Source organism: Vitis riparia, chromosome 7 (genome assembly GCF_004353265.1).
Source record: "Vitis riparia cultivar Riparia Gloire de Montpellier isolate 1030 chromosome 7, EGFV_Vit.rip_1.0, whole genome shotgun sequence".
NCBI lineage: Eukaryota > Viridiplantae > Streptophyta > Magnoliopsida > Vitales > Vitaceae > Vitis > Vitis riparia.
In genome coordinates this window covers 5,409,733-5,424,303 of record NC_048437.1, presented here as the reverse complement: position 1 = coordinate 5,424,303, position 14,571 = coordinate 5,409,733, and the positions used below count along the sequence as shown (strand labels likewise).

The window sequence follows — 14,571 nt, the reverse complement described above, 5'->3', positions numbered from 1 at the left end:
GCGCTCGTTGAGAGAGAGAGAGAGCGAGAGAGGGTTGGTCCGACACTCGACGGCGGTGCAGCTGAACCAAAACGATGCGTTTTGACATAGGGCAATCTATTTTATTTTTAATGACTTTTGTTGAGAAAACGGCGTCGTTTCGACATAGTCTCCTTAAAACGGTGCGTTTTGAATTCCTCTCTGTGCGAAGTGAGGAAGAGAGAGATTGGCCCGTGGTGGCGGATGGGTGGTCCGGGGAGTGGTAGTTGCAGTAGCAGCGGAGAGGAAGACGGTGACGCTGATTGGAAGGCAGCCATCGACTCAGTTTCCGCCGTCACCACCACCGCTGCCACCAGCAATGGTTTCGCTGCTTCCTCCAAAGATTCAGCCGTATCCATGGATGGCACAAACACCAATCAGAAATCCCAAAATTTGAAGCACTACCAAATCAAGGTCAAATCTCTATCTCCCTTCGCCATCACATTTTCCTGATTGTTGATTTACATTTGCACTCAAATCTGTTGATTTGAGAAGCTCGGTAGAAAACCCAAAACATGGGGATGCTAAAATATGAGTAGCAAAACGTCTGTTATTTTAGATTTAGAAAAAATGAATGATAATCTTTATATCATCTGTGTCTGGTGAACCATGTAACTGATTTTGGGAACCAGATGATCTTTATATCCTAATTAGAGAAGTTATAGTTTTGGGGTTTGATCATTTTCTTTGTGATTGTGTGAATAAATGATTGATGAACAAACTCCATGTCAGGCACAAAAGCTTTTGGATGACATCATAGAAAACACCTTAGTGATGGTGGAAGATCTCATTCATATCTCCGATAACGAAAAGACAAATGAAGGTGGGATTCGGTTGTTTAAGCATGCTCCTCCAGGGATAGTGTTTGATCATATGGGTAAGTGAAACTCATCAAACATTTTTTTTACTACGTTTGGAAACTAGGTTGATCAATCTCCACTTTCTGACCATTTTGTGATGTATTTACACATTGGTACCAGATAAAATTCAACAACCAAGAAAGAGACCAAGAATTCTTCCAGGGAATGAGATTGACGAGAAATCAAAGAAGGTTTGATCTTTCATCAATGGGCAATTTAGTTGATTCGTTATCTAGATTTGATGTTGCCTAATTGCTATTTGGATGGTGTATTGCACAGTTTAGAGGGCAACTCCGATCTGTTGCTGTTGATGGGGTGGATATAATGGCAGCGGCAAGAGATGCTTGTCAGAAATCAGTAGCCAGACTTGAAGCTAAAGATGCAGCAGCAAAAGCAGCAGCCAAAAGGGAGGAAGAAAGGGTTGCAGAACTGAAGAGAACTAGGGGGGAGAGATGGCTACCCTCAATTGCCCGAGAAAGGCAGATCAAGTTGGGAAGAAGTTAACAAATTCGAGACATAGAAACCTTGCTACTGCAGTGACAAAATGTAGAGGTCATCTGATGTGGAGCACATCTATTGGTCCTTTCTGATTGTTTATTTCATCCATGTGATGACCAATGTTGCAAATTGTTAGGCTGAAAGACGCTATCCTTGTGGTAATTTGAAATCAGTAAAAGCTAGCCCAATATTCAAAAGCCTTTTTGATCGCCCCTCTTTGAAGTACTGTGTACTATGCTTAGTGGATTTACTTTCATAATTGCAAGCAGGGTTTGCAGTAAAGCATCCGAATTCTCTTTTTGTTTGCCATGTCAAATGATGAATCGCATGCCCATTTCGTATAATACTCTGAGAGCCGTTTTTTCCTATATATATATATATAAATGTCTATCTTGCTCATGGAATTCCGTAATCGGAAATGAAGGTGTGAGATATTGGGCTGCCGACGGGCGTAGCTTATTTCAAAATTGTAAGAACTAGAGCTTCCAAATGATCCTTTTCTTTCCGTCAAAAGGCGCAGGAGTGGACGCCACCAGAACGGAAAGGCTAAGAAAGGTGCAGGGGCGCGGCGACCAAGAAGCATTTAGAGGTGGAGCTTTAACTTTGAAGTTTGAAGTGGGTGGTAAATTTTGAGAGTTTTGGGTCAAAATGGCCCATTTTTGAAACTTAATGTTGAAAATGGGCACATTTTGAAACTATTGTTCAAAATGGCCTCTCTGATGCCACGTAGGCGCCAGCCACATTATTAAAAAATATTTTTTTTTCGTCATTATAGTGAAAGCCGCAGTTGGGAAACGCGGCTTCATTTTTGCATTAAAGCCGCAGTTGGGAAACGCGGCTTCATTTTTGTACTAAAGCCGCAGTTGGGAAATGCGGCTTCATTTTTGCACTAAAACCGCAGTTGGCAAACGCGGCTTCATTTTTGTACTAAAGCCGCATTTGCCAAACGCGGCTTCATTTTTTAACTAAAGCCACGGTTGCCAACCGCGGCTTTAGTTCATTTTTATTTAAATTTAAAATTTAATTAAAAAATTATTAAATTACAATTTATGAATGAAATTTAAAAATTATTATAATTGAAATCTCAGTTATTAACTACTATACTATTATTTAAAAATGAACTAAAGCCGCGTTTGGCAAATGCGGCTTTAGTACAAAAATGAAGCCGCATTTGCCAACTGTGGCTTTAGTGCAAAAATGAAGCCGCATTTCCCAACTGCGGCGTTAGTGCAAAAATGAAGTCGCGTTTCCCAACTACGGCTTTCACTATAATGACGAAAAAAAAATATTTTTGAATGATGTGGCGCCTACGTGGCATCAAAAAGGCCATTTTGAACAATAGTTTCAAAATGTGCCCATTTTCAACATTAAGTTTCAAAAATGGGCCATTTTGACCCAAAACTCAAATTTTGAAATGGTGGGACCAACGAATATTATAGAGGAAGCTACGCGGAAGCAACCGAGTTGCTCTTTATGTGCAAAGTTGTCATATGATGATTGAGGATAAGCCAATTTCGGTCCTGAGATAGAAGTGAGAAACAGTTGAACTCACTGAATTCCTCACTCCCTTGGGGGCACTGGGCAGGAAAAACCCTATTCTCCTGACAGTATGCTTTAGAATCTGAGGCTTTCATACTGGGTATTCATATTTTGGTGGGGGAGGCGGTGGACTTGGTGGAAGATGGCAGTGTTATTGGCTATGGTGGTTGATGCTCTGGGTCTGTGTGTGACCACACTTTGGGATCTGCAGGAGCGGAGGTTCTCTACCATTTTTGAGACTGTGAGCTCTGCAGCAAGGTCAGTTACCATGGCACTTGTGTTTTGTTTCTTGTCCGTCCATAGACACCGTATCGGAGATTTTGGTGTGGCCTTCATTTGATTTTCAATCTTATTGCTTCTCTTCTTATAAGCTCGATTGTCAAGTTATCTGGCAATCTTTAGCCAGATTTAGCATTTGACGTTGATGAAGAGTGCCTTCATTTTATTACTGTTCATTGTGCCTTAGCTGAACAGATCTGGATATTGTATCTGATATTTTTACTCACAGCGGTTGAATTCAGATGTCTTGTGGTGTGGCTACTTTCATCCAGTTTTATAAGGAAATGTATTACCGCCTTCAACAGTGTAGCTCTTTTCCACTGACCTCAGTAAGAGGTGAAGTCTAAGCCCCAGAAATATCTGAAAACTGGAACCTGATTTTACCACTGAAAGGCTTTTTGTTATTGTACCCTAATGAATCTGATATTTGAGCAAAATTTAAAGAGGATAAACTGGTGGTATTTGACAGGGTCTCGTGTACAGGATGCCTAGATTCCTTGTCTATCACAAAATAGCCTTTTTACATGATGTTCTTTCGGTTTAATCTTGGTTTCTTTTTATTTCCTTGAAAAAAAAAGAAAGAAAAAGATAAAAGGCAGAACAAAAACCTGGCGCGGAGATCTGACCTCCACATTCTTTGCTGGCAACTGCTCATCCTCATTCTTACAATTGACCGGCCCCATCTCTTATAGACTCTTCTCATGTGACTTTCACCTATTAGACAAACAAGTGAGCCTACATACAGCGACATATCATCTTGAAGCAAATGAAAAAATACAGCAACAGCTTATAACTGTTTTAACCTTAAATGTCAGTCTCAACTCAATTTAACTTTTCGGATAATGTGTTTTTGAAGAATGGCTTTATGTGAAGTCCTGGAGATGTTGGAAGCATCTTCAACCATTCACAGTTCTCAATGTATAAGATGCACAAGGCAAATAAGATTCACAGTTCTGAATGTGAAGTCCTGGAGATGTTGGAAGCATCTTCAACCATTCACAGTTCTGAATATATAAGATGCACCAGGCAAATAAGTTAAAGTTGCTTGACCACGTTAGTGCAGACAAATCATAACATGGCAGTTCAAAATAGTAAAATAGGCGCACTTGCCTCTCTACAAGTGCAAGAGTTGTGTCTTTAAGCATTCTGCATAAATTTGAGAAATCTTATTACACGACCAAAAACTTATTACTAAAATCAAATCATAAACCAATAGTTTATTGCTAAAATTCAAATCATACACATTTGTTATCACTGAACTCCCCTATTTTTATGTGGACCAACTAATGAAAGCCATAGTACATGAGACAACATTCAAAACAATGAACAGTAACATTAAATGCTGAAGCATTGACATTAATTTCAACTCCAAAGCCAGGAAACGAGTCCTTAATGGAGTAAATTTCCATTCTTGCAACATATCATTTGACAGGGCATAAGAAGCTTTGACAGCTAGGAATCCTGGAATTTCTCCACAAATTAACCCTTCAAGTAACCTTTCTCTTCCAAGTAAGATATTACTGTTTTAGCCATATCACTAGGGGAAGCATAGTCTCCTCCAGTCTGTTGCAATACCACCTACAAAATAAAATCTGTTTTTACATTTTTTTATTAAAATGAATATCGTGGAATAAAAATTTTTCATGAGCTACAAAATACAATCATCAATTATGAAATATATCTCTACAGTAAAACTTGGTATCCTCAGTCTAATAGGGGTTTCAAATTTATTTGACTAAAGGAATAAAAGATTGTCGATGGAAACTAGAAAAGCCCCATTCTATACAATTTTATATTAATTATTAGCAAATTTTTTACTAGAGAAATTCCTATTTCTTTCAACCATCTAGTCAGAATATTGTCACGGACTTAGGCTTTTCCTAAACTCACATGCAGCATTTAGACACCTCAAGCCACTTGATGTTACTAAATCAGTCTTTCCCTCATCTTAGCTAGTTATGTTAAGCAACACTACTCGACTTGGTAGATAGGATGCACAATGAAACTATAAAGCTATATATAAGAGTTATTTGAAACTCTCTGCAATGCCTCACACACTTCCCTTGTCTTTCATCCTTGTGTAGAGATGTGTAGACATCTCCAAACTTCTCCAAAATGTTCCATACTCCTCCACTAGTTATGTATAAGTGTGGATTACTCTATAAGGCTCCAAAAGCTTCCTACTTTCATATATAAACTCAATGGATGATCATTTAAGCAAATTGTGACAATATGCTTAAAATTTCTTTTAAACCAGAGTCTTCTAACTTGTTCATGTTATTAAAAGCATAACTAGATATCTTTTAGTGCATGTTCATGATTTTGTAAGTTCAAGAATGTTAAGCATATCTAGATTTTCTCTGAGGATATATAAGAAATACCTCACAATTCAATGGTGGCTCATATGGATCATCAATCCCTGTAAAACCTGAAAAAATCCAAAGTAAACAAGCATTTAACCATCTATTCTTTACTGTGACAACTGCCCAAGTGGAGGTTGATACAAGCAGTAGCAACATGATAAATCCATCCACTATTGAAATATAAGCATTATTACAAACAAGGTCAATCAGTGAGAAAGCAGGCTTTAATATTAGCAAAAAGGAAAAATCAAAAAAGGAAAGAAAATGATAAGTTCATTTTTTTTTTTCATGAAACCAACTTTAGGTATTTGGTAGCCTTGCAATTTGACCCTCAGTAATTATTCAGGAGTGCAAGCAAGACATATAATTTTATGAACCACGGTACTCTTAGTGTGATAAACCTTTTTCAATTTGAAGTTGATGATGACAATCATGTTAAAGCCAAGCATATAAAAAGAACAAGGTTGTCCCCGAATTTCCAAATGGTAGACCCTTAACTTGATGTCATATATCATCAACATGAGATCCTAGGAAACTGAAGATTACTCCAATAAAACAGGAAAGAAAAGCAATGATTATTCAGAATCCCAATTTTCTATTTTCGGACTCCTAAAAAGGATACCTCTTATTTTTCCAGCTCGTGCAAGCTTGTATAGACCCTTCGGGTCCCTTTCCTCACAAACCTCTAGGGGGATATCCATGAATACCTATGAAAGGTAAAACCTGTCAGTTTATTACTAGAAATTGGGAACCTTACTCTAATTTCGAGGTCCAACTCATTGTTAGTGGTAGTGATGAACCTTTCTACTCATGGTCCAAACTGTAAGGAGCACATACCTCAATAAAATTTCCTTCAGACAACATTGCACGGCAAGCATCTCGATCCTTTCTGTATGGAGATATCAAACTAGCAATGCAAATAATACCCGAGTCCGAAAATAGCTTTGCTACCTCCCCTAATAATCACAGAGGTGTGGAATTTAATTGACTTTCAAAAGAAAAAGAAAAATGAAAAGACCAAAACAATAATCACCAATCCTTCGTATGTTTTCAGCACGATCTTCTGCTCTAAAACTAAGATCACGGTTTAGGCCATGTCGAACATTATCTCCATCAAGGACGTAAGTTAGGTTTCCCCTGGAGTGCAAGGCTCGACTCAAGGCACAAGCCAAAGTGCTTTTTCCTAAAAATTAGATCCCCATGGTTTAAGTAAAAAAGAGAGATTATTAAGAGAGACAAAAGAAATAGTAGTAGTAAAGGAGTAAGTTACTCTAGCTAAAACTTACTAGAATTTAATGGTAATAGTAGTAGTAATATTCCATTTTAATCTTTGTATCAGACCAATTTGGCTGACCAATTTGGCTGACCAATTTGGACTTTGGACCTAAATTTATAGGACTCTTTCGTATTTTCATAAGCACAATGATAAAAAGAAATGAAGCCGCCATGCATACTCTACTAATAAAATGAGATGGTGGGATGGTGGGATGGTGGGGATTCTTTCATAATAGTTGTAATCAAAGTAACCATATCAGTTATAAATAACCCTGCATGTGCCATGGCCATGGTCTGTATCTTCTGCAACTAGTCTGAAGCCTAAAGAAAGTGAGATTGTGTTAGGTAGACAGGTTGCTGAAAACCTTTCGGTAAAGTCACAAATATGGATCCTGAGAATTAGAAACCACAATATTTGGCCATGAGAATATGTAATTATACGGGAGATATCTGCTAGTTCTTCCATTCATATAAATATGCTAGCTTTAATTTTTCTATTAACAAAGCATTGAATTTAGGGCACGAGTTTTTAGTGCTCCTTCATAATTTCACCTAATACCTCTCGTGATCTCCCCATCTCTTTCATCCTTCATTTCTGTTTCCCATGTGCTTTCACTTGAGATCTGGCCATCTGGCCGATCAAAGCAGCGTTCTTCCGCATGGAAAGCATATATCACAGAAGCCCAAAGCCAAGTAACAATAAAACCAGGAATCGCAGGTAAACAGTCAACATTAACAAACCTGAACCACTGAGGCCAGTAATCCATATGACACATCCTTTCTGCTGAAGTAGCCGTTGCCTCTCGAATTTATCTACAGAACATTCATGCCACACAATGTTTGTCGACATACCATTTTTACCTGGTTATATCAATCAATAGAAATTAGAACCTAAACAGATCCAAGTAATACCGAATTCCATGCTCAGATGAAAATAACAATACTAGTATTCGTGCGCAAATATTCATTGAGCTCCGTACCAAGAAAAGCATCAAATAATCTCCACAAAATCAATTTCCCCAAGAACTTCCGATCGATCACCAAGAATCAGACAAATCTTACATCAAGTTTGATGCTCAAAGTAACATAGCACAATCAAACAAAGTGAGCAAGTGAGAATACCTCCAGCACCATCAGCTTGGCCACTGACAAACGCCTTCACCGCCTTAATCGGCGTCACGTGCCTCGATCTCGCCTTCACTGCATCAAACCGAACCGCATTCCACCTCACAAACTTGGCGCTCGGCGACGACAGGGAATCCGAAAATCCAAGTTTAGAATCCGAGAACGAACAGAACCTCCACGGGGCCGCGCCAATCACAGCCATCTTTCCGAGTCAATAGGAGAAAGAAAGAAAGAACGAAACTCAAAGCGGAATATGTAAAAAAAGATGCTCTAAGATATAGCAGCCCATTTATAGCGGGTAATGGCAAAGCGGACTGAGATTTTTTGCCATAACGGTTTTCGGTTATAAAATTGGAGCTGCTGAAACCGACGGAACGCTTCTACAACGGGAGAGAAGAAGAACGGTGGGTGGCAAATTCGATTTCTCATCTCTCCTCCATCCTTAATTCCAATTTCGCTTCCACGAAAAGTTTCCACTGAATTCGAGGAGGCATTCCGGATGTTACAACATGGCGAACTATTTTTGAATGAGACCTTGCCTCAATGACTACCACGCGTTTTGTGGACCGTGATGCTAAACGCCTGTTTGGTTGAGCATATCAATCAGTATTATTGAAAAATATGAACAAACAGGATTGGAGGAGCGCTTACCCTAAACATTTTTTATGGTAACGATCATTTTATTAGGTATTAGAGATATTATTTTCTAAAATTCGTCCACCCTAAAATGTCTTTTAACATATTTCTTATTACAAATTCTAATACAAATGAATAATGATATAAAAATATAAAAATAATATTAAGGTATAAAAAATGAGTTTTAGTTTTTATAGACAAAGAAATTAATTTAAATATAAAATAATAAAACTATTTATACTATATAAACTAATGAGACTTATTTGGTTATATAATAATTTTTTAGTTTCTTTTAAAGCAAGAGAGTCATATTTGTCTATCAATCCCCTAAGTTTAAAAGGAATTTTTTAGTTTTCTTTAAATATGTTACAAAATTATCTTTATAATTTACCCAACCCTATAAAAGGAGAGAAAAAATATCCTATTTGTTAAAAAATATATATGTATTAATTTGGCTTAAAGTTAAAAATTAAAAAATGGAAATTTAAAAAATATTAAAAATTATTATCAATTCAAGTTTCTTATGTTATTTAGAGCACTTCTTTATAAAACTAACATTTCACTTTTTTTTAATAAAAAAATATCCATTTTGGACAAAAATGTCCTCAATTTTTTCTTACAAAAATAACCTTTTATTTTAAAACACGTGTTAATAATAGAAATATTAAAAGGTATTTATGTCAAAATTGAGTTGCACTTCAAATTCAAAAATGGAGAAATTAGTTTTACAAATTTGAGATATTTTCATCCATTTTAATTAATTAATCCTAAAAAATTAAAAAATACGTTAAAAGGAAATTTTTCCCAATGAAGGGATAACACTCCCAAATTTAAGACAAATCCCATATGGAATTCCTTGAATATAATAATTACAGACATTATAAGTTCGAATGTCAAAATGAAATTATAAAACAAAAGAGCAGATAAATAAAATATTATTTTAATCAAAATTATTGCATGGGTTCCTACACGGACTGTTTAAGTTTGATTAGTTTATTATAACTACGGACCTATTGTTATATCGATTAATGAGTTGGATGAAATAAAATATTATTCTAATAAAAGTTATTGAAAACACAAATAATTGCATGGGTTCCAACGCGATGTGCATGATGAGCTGGCAGGTAAGTGTTACAAAATTATAAAAGTTAAGTTAGGTGGATATGTTAGAAAAGTTAGAATATAGTAAGAATCTAACTTAATATATTATATAATTAAAAAAATTAAAAAATATTTATTAAGTGTCACTTTAATTTCGGATATGACACACGTGGTTGCCACTTGTATATGGAAGGATGATAATACCTAATTTTTTAGGGTAGGTGAGTTGAAAACAAATGAAGGTGAAATTATAGTGAAAGCTGACATGGCGCCCGCTAATCAGTAATTTATTCCTTTTTTTTCTTTTTTTCTGTTTTAGTAATTTTATGAAAGAAAAAAAAAAAAAAACTTGTAACTTAAAAAATAATTGAATATAAATATAAAAATATATATTTTAAATATCTTATTTTAATTTAGGTACAAAAATTATTTTATGTTTAATAAAATTCTATAATATTAAATATTTTAAAAAAAATTGACTGCAACTCCGATTTAACATGAGCTAATATTAAACATAAAATATTATTTAAAAATGGCTTTTATTTATCAAAACTTGATTTTTTATTTTTTATTTTTATATTTATTCTATTTCTTGATGTTTTGACATTGTACTTTTACATTTGATAACTTTTTTTTGAAGACTTGGTTGGGATGACAAAAATTTTAAAGAAAAGGAAATAGTAAGAAAGTAAAGAAAAGATAATAATTATTTTAATCTCAATAACTTTTATTTTTTATCTTTATCTTCTTGAATTTAATGGGGGTAAGAAATGCTGAAAATCTAACTCAATCCAAATATGATTCATTTAATATTTAATAAATGAATTGAGTTGATTGACATTGATATTATTTAATTATGTGGACAATTTTGTTTTATTCATTGTAGTTTTGGAATTTACATATTTTCCTCTAATCTACACTATCTACAAAGACTCAAGGTTGCACCAAAATTAACTTGGGATTATATGAATAAGTGTGACTGAATTAATTGAAAATAATGACTTAAAAGGTATAGAGTAGACTTATACAAAAATAAAAAATAAATTAATATAGAAGATAATTTTAATTAAAAATCTATATAAAAAGAAAAAGGAAAAAAAATAGGGTAACTAGAGTTGAAAAATGAAAAATTATATCAAAGTGCTTAAATGGCCTTAAATGGAGCTCCAATACTTAATAGTAGATGTTAGTCTAAGGTTTCTCCTAATTAAGTGTTGATAATTACAAAATAAATGTTAGACTTGCAAATAATTCAAATCAAGTAAAGTTCTAAGTTTCATTGATGACTTCTTAAAGTATACCTTGAAGAGATTCAAAAGACAAGAAAAGAAGACGGAAAGAGATGGATTTGTGAAAATTCATAAGTTATAGGAACTTTTGTAAAATAAATCTTTTGAGTGCATTTAGGATTAAATTATTTTTCAAGCACTTGCAACACATTCATTTATAGTTAGTTTTTCTTAAAAAAGAAGCTTAAATGTTTAAAATTAAATGGATATGCTTTTCATATTGAAACCTTAGTTTAAATCTTTCAAAAATACCCTACAAAAACATTTTTGCTTAAGTTATTGGAAAGTTAAGACTAAAAAAAAAACATTTTTGCGTTGTTTTAAGCTCAATCAATCAAGGAAACCCTGAACGAATCGAATCAATTAGGAATCAGTTAAATAGGTTAAGTTTTTCAAGTCAAGAACCGAACAAGTATGTTTAAAATCTTCTCTCTCTTCCAAAACCTTAGTGCTACTAGTAGAGCTTCTAGCTTTCTTGGTCAAGGGTCGATCGAACCTTAAAAAGGACAAATGATCACCTATTATATATTAAATGCTCTAATGACTAGTTAATCATTCCAATCAAAACTCAACTGGTCCAAACATATTTTTCAATTTCAAGTGTCTTAAGGTTGTTTTCTCTTAACCTCAAACATATAAATTGGAGAGCTTATATGTATTTGTTGAGTAAATGACACTTATATTAGCATGTTTACCTACCATTTTCTCTCATGCAAAACTCTCAATTCAAGTGTATTCATTCTTTCACTTGCAAATCCATTTAATGCACTGTCTTATTTCATCCTAGTTTTTTCTTATATTGAACCGAACTTGTGCTAGGATTCAAAGTTGTAAAACTTCATTTATCAATCAAATATTAAGTGGTCGAAACTTCAAGTTATTATTGAACTTGAAAGGGATGTAGTGTCCATTGGAGTCATGAATTTAAGCATACAAAATTGAAAGTGTGGTTTAAAGTCTTAGCTAGTGGAACCCTCACTCGAAAAGAAGATTGAGAAGAGTGGACGTAGGGGGACATTTGCATCTCTCTTCCTATTACTATTTACTTATTTACTTCAATTATTGTTTAATTTGAATAGTTTTTTATAAGTTTTCAATGGCTCAATTTACCCATTTTTCTTTGATGTTTTATTTAATTAGTCTTGTTTTATAATGGATTTACCCAAAGTTACTAGATTCTAAAGTTTTTCTAGTTTTCTTAAGGTTATGTTTGGTTCCCGGAAAATACTAAGGAAAGAAAAAAAAAATGCAAAGAAAAATTATTTTTTCATATTTGGTTGTCTTATGAAAAATATAAAAGAAAATCAAATATAATTAAAATTAATTAAAAATTTATGTATTTTAAAATTATTTAATCTTTATATTAATGAGTTAAAATAAATAAAATGAGTTTGAAGTAAAAAATAAAAATAATTTATCAACTTTTAATCCATTTTTTATTTTCCTTCACTTTTTCTTTCCTTCTATTTTTCTTTTGTATTTTTTTTCCCTTACATTTTCCTTCAAATTTTCTGAAAACCAAACATAGCCTAACTCTTTTTTTTTGACAAAATAAGATTTTTAAATCATGTCTAAGACCATTAGGTTTTATCATGTATATATATGTCTTATATGATACAATTTCACACGGATGCGCCTAAGCTTTAGGTCATCACTCACTTGACCCAACAGTCTTACAAAGAAAAATCAAAATTCGTTGAGTTTATGGTAGCAAGATTGCATCTCCTTGAGTTATTGAGGAATCCAATAAAGAGCACCTAAGGTAAAATTGTGTACCTATTTCTTCATATTAAATGGATTTAACTTTGCAGTCGGCTAACCTTATGATTTTTACATTTACAAAGTCTCTAAAAGGTTTTGTGAGTGGTTTTGGTATAAATATTGTGTCTTTTGTGGGATTGAATGTTCTCTACTTTTATTGATTAATTATATCCTAACAATAGAACTTGAAATTTTTGACATATATTAAAGGACTAACTATTCACCACCTTTTTAGGTAGTTCCACCATGTAAGATTTTAGGTTGTCAAACACAAATAATTAGTTAGCATTACTTGAATTTATTAATATGATTATAACACACCTTTAACCTCTTTAAGATTTTAAATTTATAAAAATACTATTTTTAAGATATTTTTTAGTGGTTTTTAACTTTTATTTTCGTATGAATAGACTTTTTCTATTTTTTGTTTTTAAAAATAAAAACTAATAGTAAATTCTATTTTTATTTAAATAAATAAATAAAAATAGTAGTAATTTCTATATGAGAAATGGTAAATTTATATATAAAAAATATGAACTTATCCATATACTTAAAAATCACTTTTAAAATTTTTAAAATTTGAGGGAATAAATTATTTTAATACCTTTATTTTTTAAAACAATTTTAAGGTAAGTTTGAAAGAATTCTTTCTTTACTTTAATTTTATGTTTTAAAAAACACAAAAGAAAAAAAAGTCCATTGACCTCTTAATTATTTAATTTTCAATTATAATATATTTCTAACATAGAAAATAAATTAGTTTACACTGGCTTATAATTTTATTTAATATTTTAAACATAAAATATTTCTAATATTTTATATTAATGAAATATATAAAATTTTACTCTAATTAGTTATCTAATTTTTTTAATATATAATATTTATAATTATAATTATTTAATTTATATTTATATTTATATAATAAATTAATTTATATGAATTAAATGAACTTTCAGCAAATCATGTTCACTTGATTAAATAAATTGATTAAATAAGTTAGGTAGATTGGGCAATTAACCTTACACACGATCTATTTATTAAACCAATTATATGCATTGACATTATTATGATACAAATATGATTATATATGATTCAAATACAATAAATTTAGGGAGAATTATATAAATATGCATTATTTATAAAATATGAATGAAAAGAAAACTCAAAAAAAGTCATTTTCATGGGAAGTGTATTTTGGGAAAAATAATTCTTAATTATTTCATGCACCGGAATTTACTTCCCATTACTCGAAAATGTCTTTATATATATATATATATATGAATTGTCACCCATTCTAACTCGCATGAAGATGATAAATTATTCAACCAATAAATATTTTAAGCTCAAAATAATATTACTTTAAGATCAAAACAGTGTTATTTTAAAACTAAAATATATAGAAGGGCATTTTCAAATAATGTAAGGTAGACGTTATTCAAGTGTGTGAAACAAAAATTATTTTCCCTAAATGCATTCTCCATTAAAATTAATTTTTAAGGTATTCTTTTTATTCATATTTTATAAATTGTGCATGTCAACATAATTTGCCTAATTAATGAGATTTTCAAATCAAATATGTTAAAATTAATATTGTTTTCAAAATAATTTGTCACGGGTGACAAAATTATCATCACGCCTGTTGTAATCTCAATTCGGCCTCCACCAATTTGGAGAATTTAGGCGGGTTCAAGTAAACTTCATGTTGTAACGATTAATTAAAACCTTATTCTAGATTTATGCCAAAATTGAGATGATAAATGACAGAGACATTATTAACAAGAAATAGAAAATGTCTTTGCCTATCTTTGTAAAAATGGTGCATGATAT

At 32.5% G+C, this 14,571-nt stretch overlaps 2 protein-coding genes across 3 annotated transcripts; one reads left to right on the top strand and one right to left on the bottom strand.

Moving 5' to 3' along the window:
• Positions 1 to 180: 180 nt before the first annotated feature.
• Positions 181 to 1,692, top strand: LOC117919432. Its single transcript, XM_034836638.1, has 4 exons — positions 181 to 432; positions 751 to 895; positions 999 to 1,069; positions 1,158 to 1,692. Exons 1-4 carry the CDS (start codon positions 223 to 225, stop codon positions 1,380 to 1,382), a joined length of 651 nt encoding a protein of 216 aa, XP_034692529.1. The 5' UTR covers positions 181 to 222; the 3' UTR covers positions 1,383 to 1,692.
• Positions 1,693 to 4,326: 2,634 nt separating this feature from the next.
• On the bottom strand, positions 4,327 to 8,504 carry LOC117919431 (adenylyl-sulfate kinase 3). 2 transcript variants are annotated; one of them, XM_034836636.1, is made up of 7 exons: positions 7,955 to 8,504; positions 7,574 to 7,693; positions 6,591 to 6,740; positions 6,395 to 6,513; positions 6,180 to 6,264; positions 5,576 to 5,622; positions 4,327 to 4,772 (listed from the first exon to the last, which is right to left on the bottom strand). In XM_034836636.1, exons 1-7 carry the CDS (start codon positions 8,157 to 8,159, stop codon positions 4,674 to 4,676), a joined length of 825 nt encoding a protein of 274 aa, XP_034692527.1. In that variant the 5' UTR covers positions 8,160 to 8,504; the 3' UTR covers positions 4,327 to 4,673. The 2 variants fall into 2 exon arrangements, with proteins under 2 accessions (XP_034692527.1, XP_034692528.1); XM_034836637.1 differs by lacking the exon at positions 6,591 to 6,740 and having other exon boundaries at positions 7,955 to 8,502.
• Between the last annotated feature and the right edge of the window lie 6,067 nt (positions 8,505 to 14,571).

Coding starts and splice junctions, on each gene's coding strand:
- LOC117919431 (XM_034836636.1), bottom strand. CDS start 8,159: ATGGCTGTGATTGGCGCGGCCCCGTGGAGGTTCTGTTCGTTCTCGGAT. Junction 6,741..7,573: donor TACTGGCCTCAGTGGTTCAG/GTTTGTTAATGT, acceptor TCTAATTTTTAG/GAAAAAGCACTTTGGCTTGT. Junction 5,623..6,179: donor ACGAGCTGGAAAAATAAGAG/GTATCCTTTTTA, acceptor GGATTTTTTCAG/GTTTTACAGGGATTGATGAT.
- LOC117919432 (XM_034836638.1), top strand. CDS start 223: ATGGGTGGTCCGGGGAGTGGTAGTTGCAGTAGCAGCGGAGAGGAAGAC. Junction 433..750: donor TGAAGCACTACCAAATCAAG/GTCAAATCTCTA, acceptor ACTCCATGTCAG/GCACAAAAGCTTTTGGATGA. Junction 1,070..1,157: donor TTGACGAGAAATCAAAGAAG/GTTTGATCTTTC, acceptor TGTATTGCACAG/TTTAGAGGGCAACTCCGATC.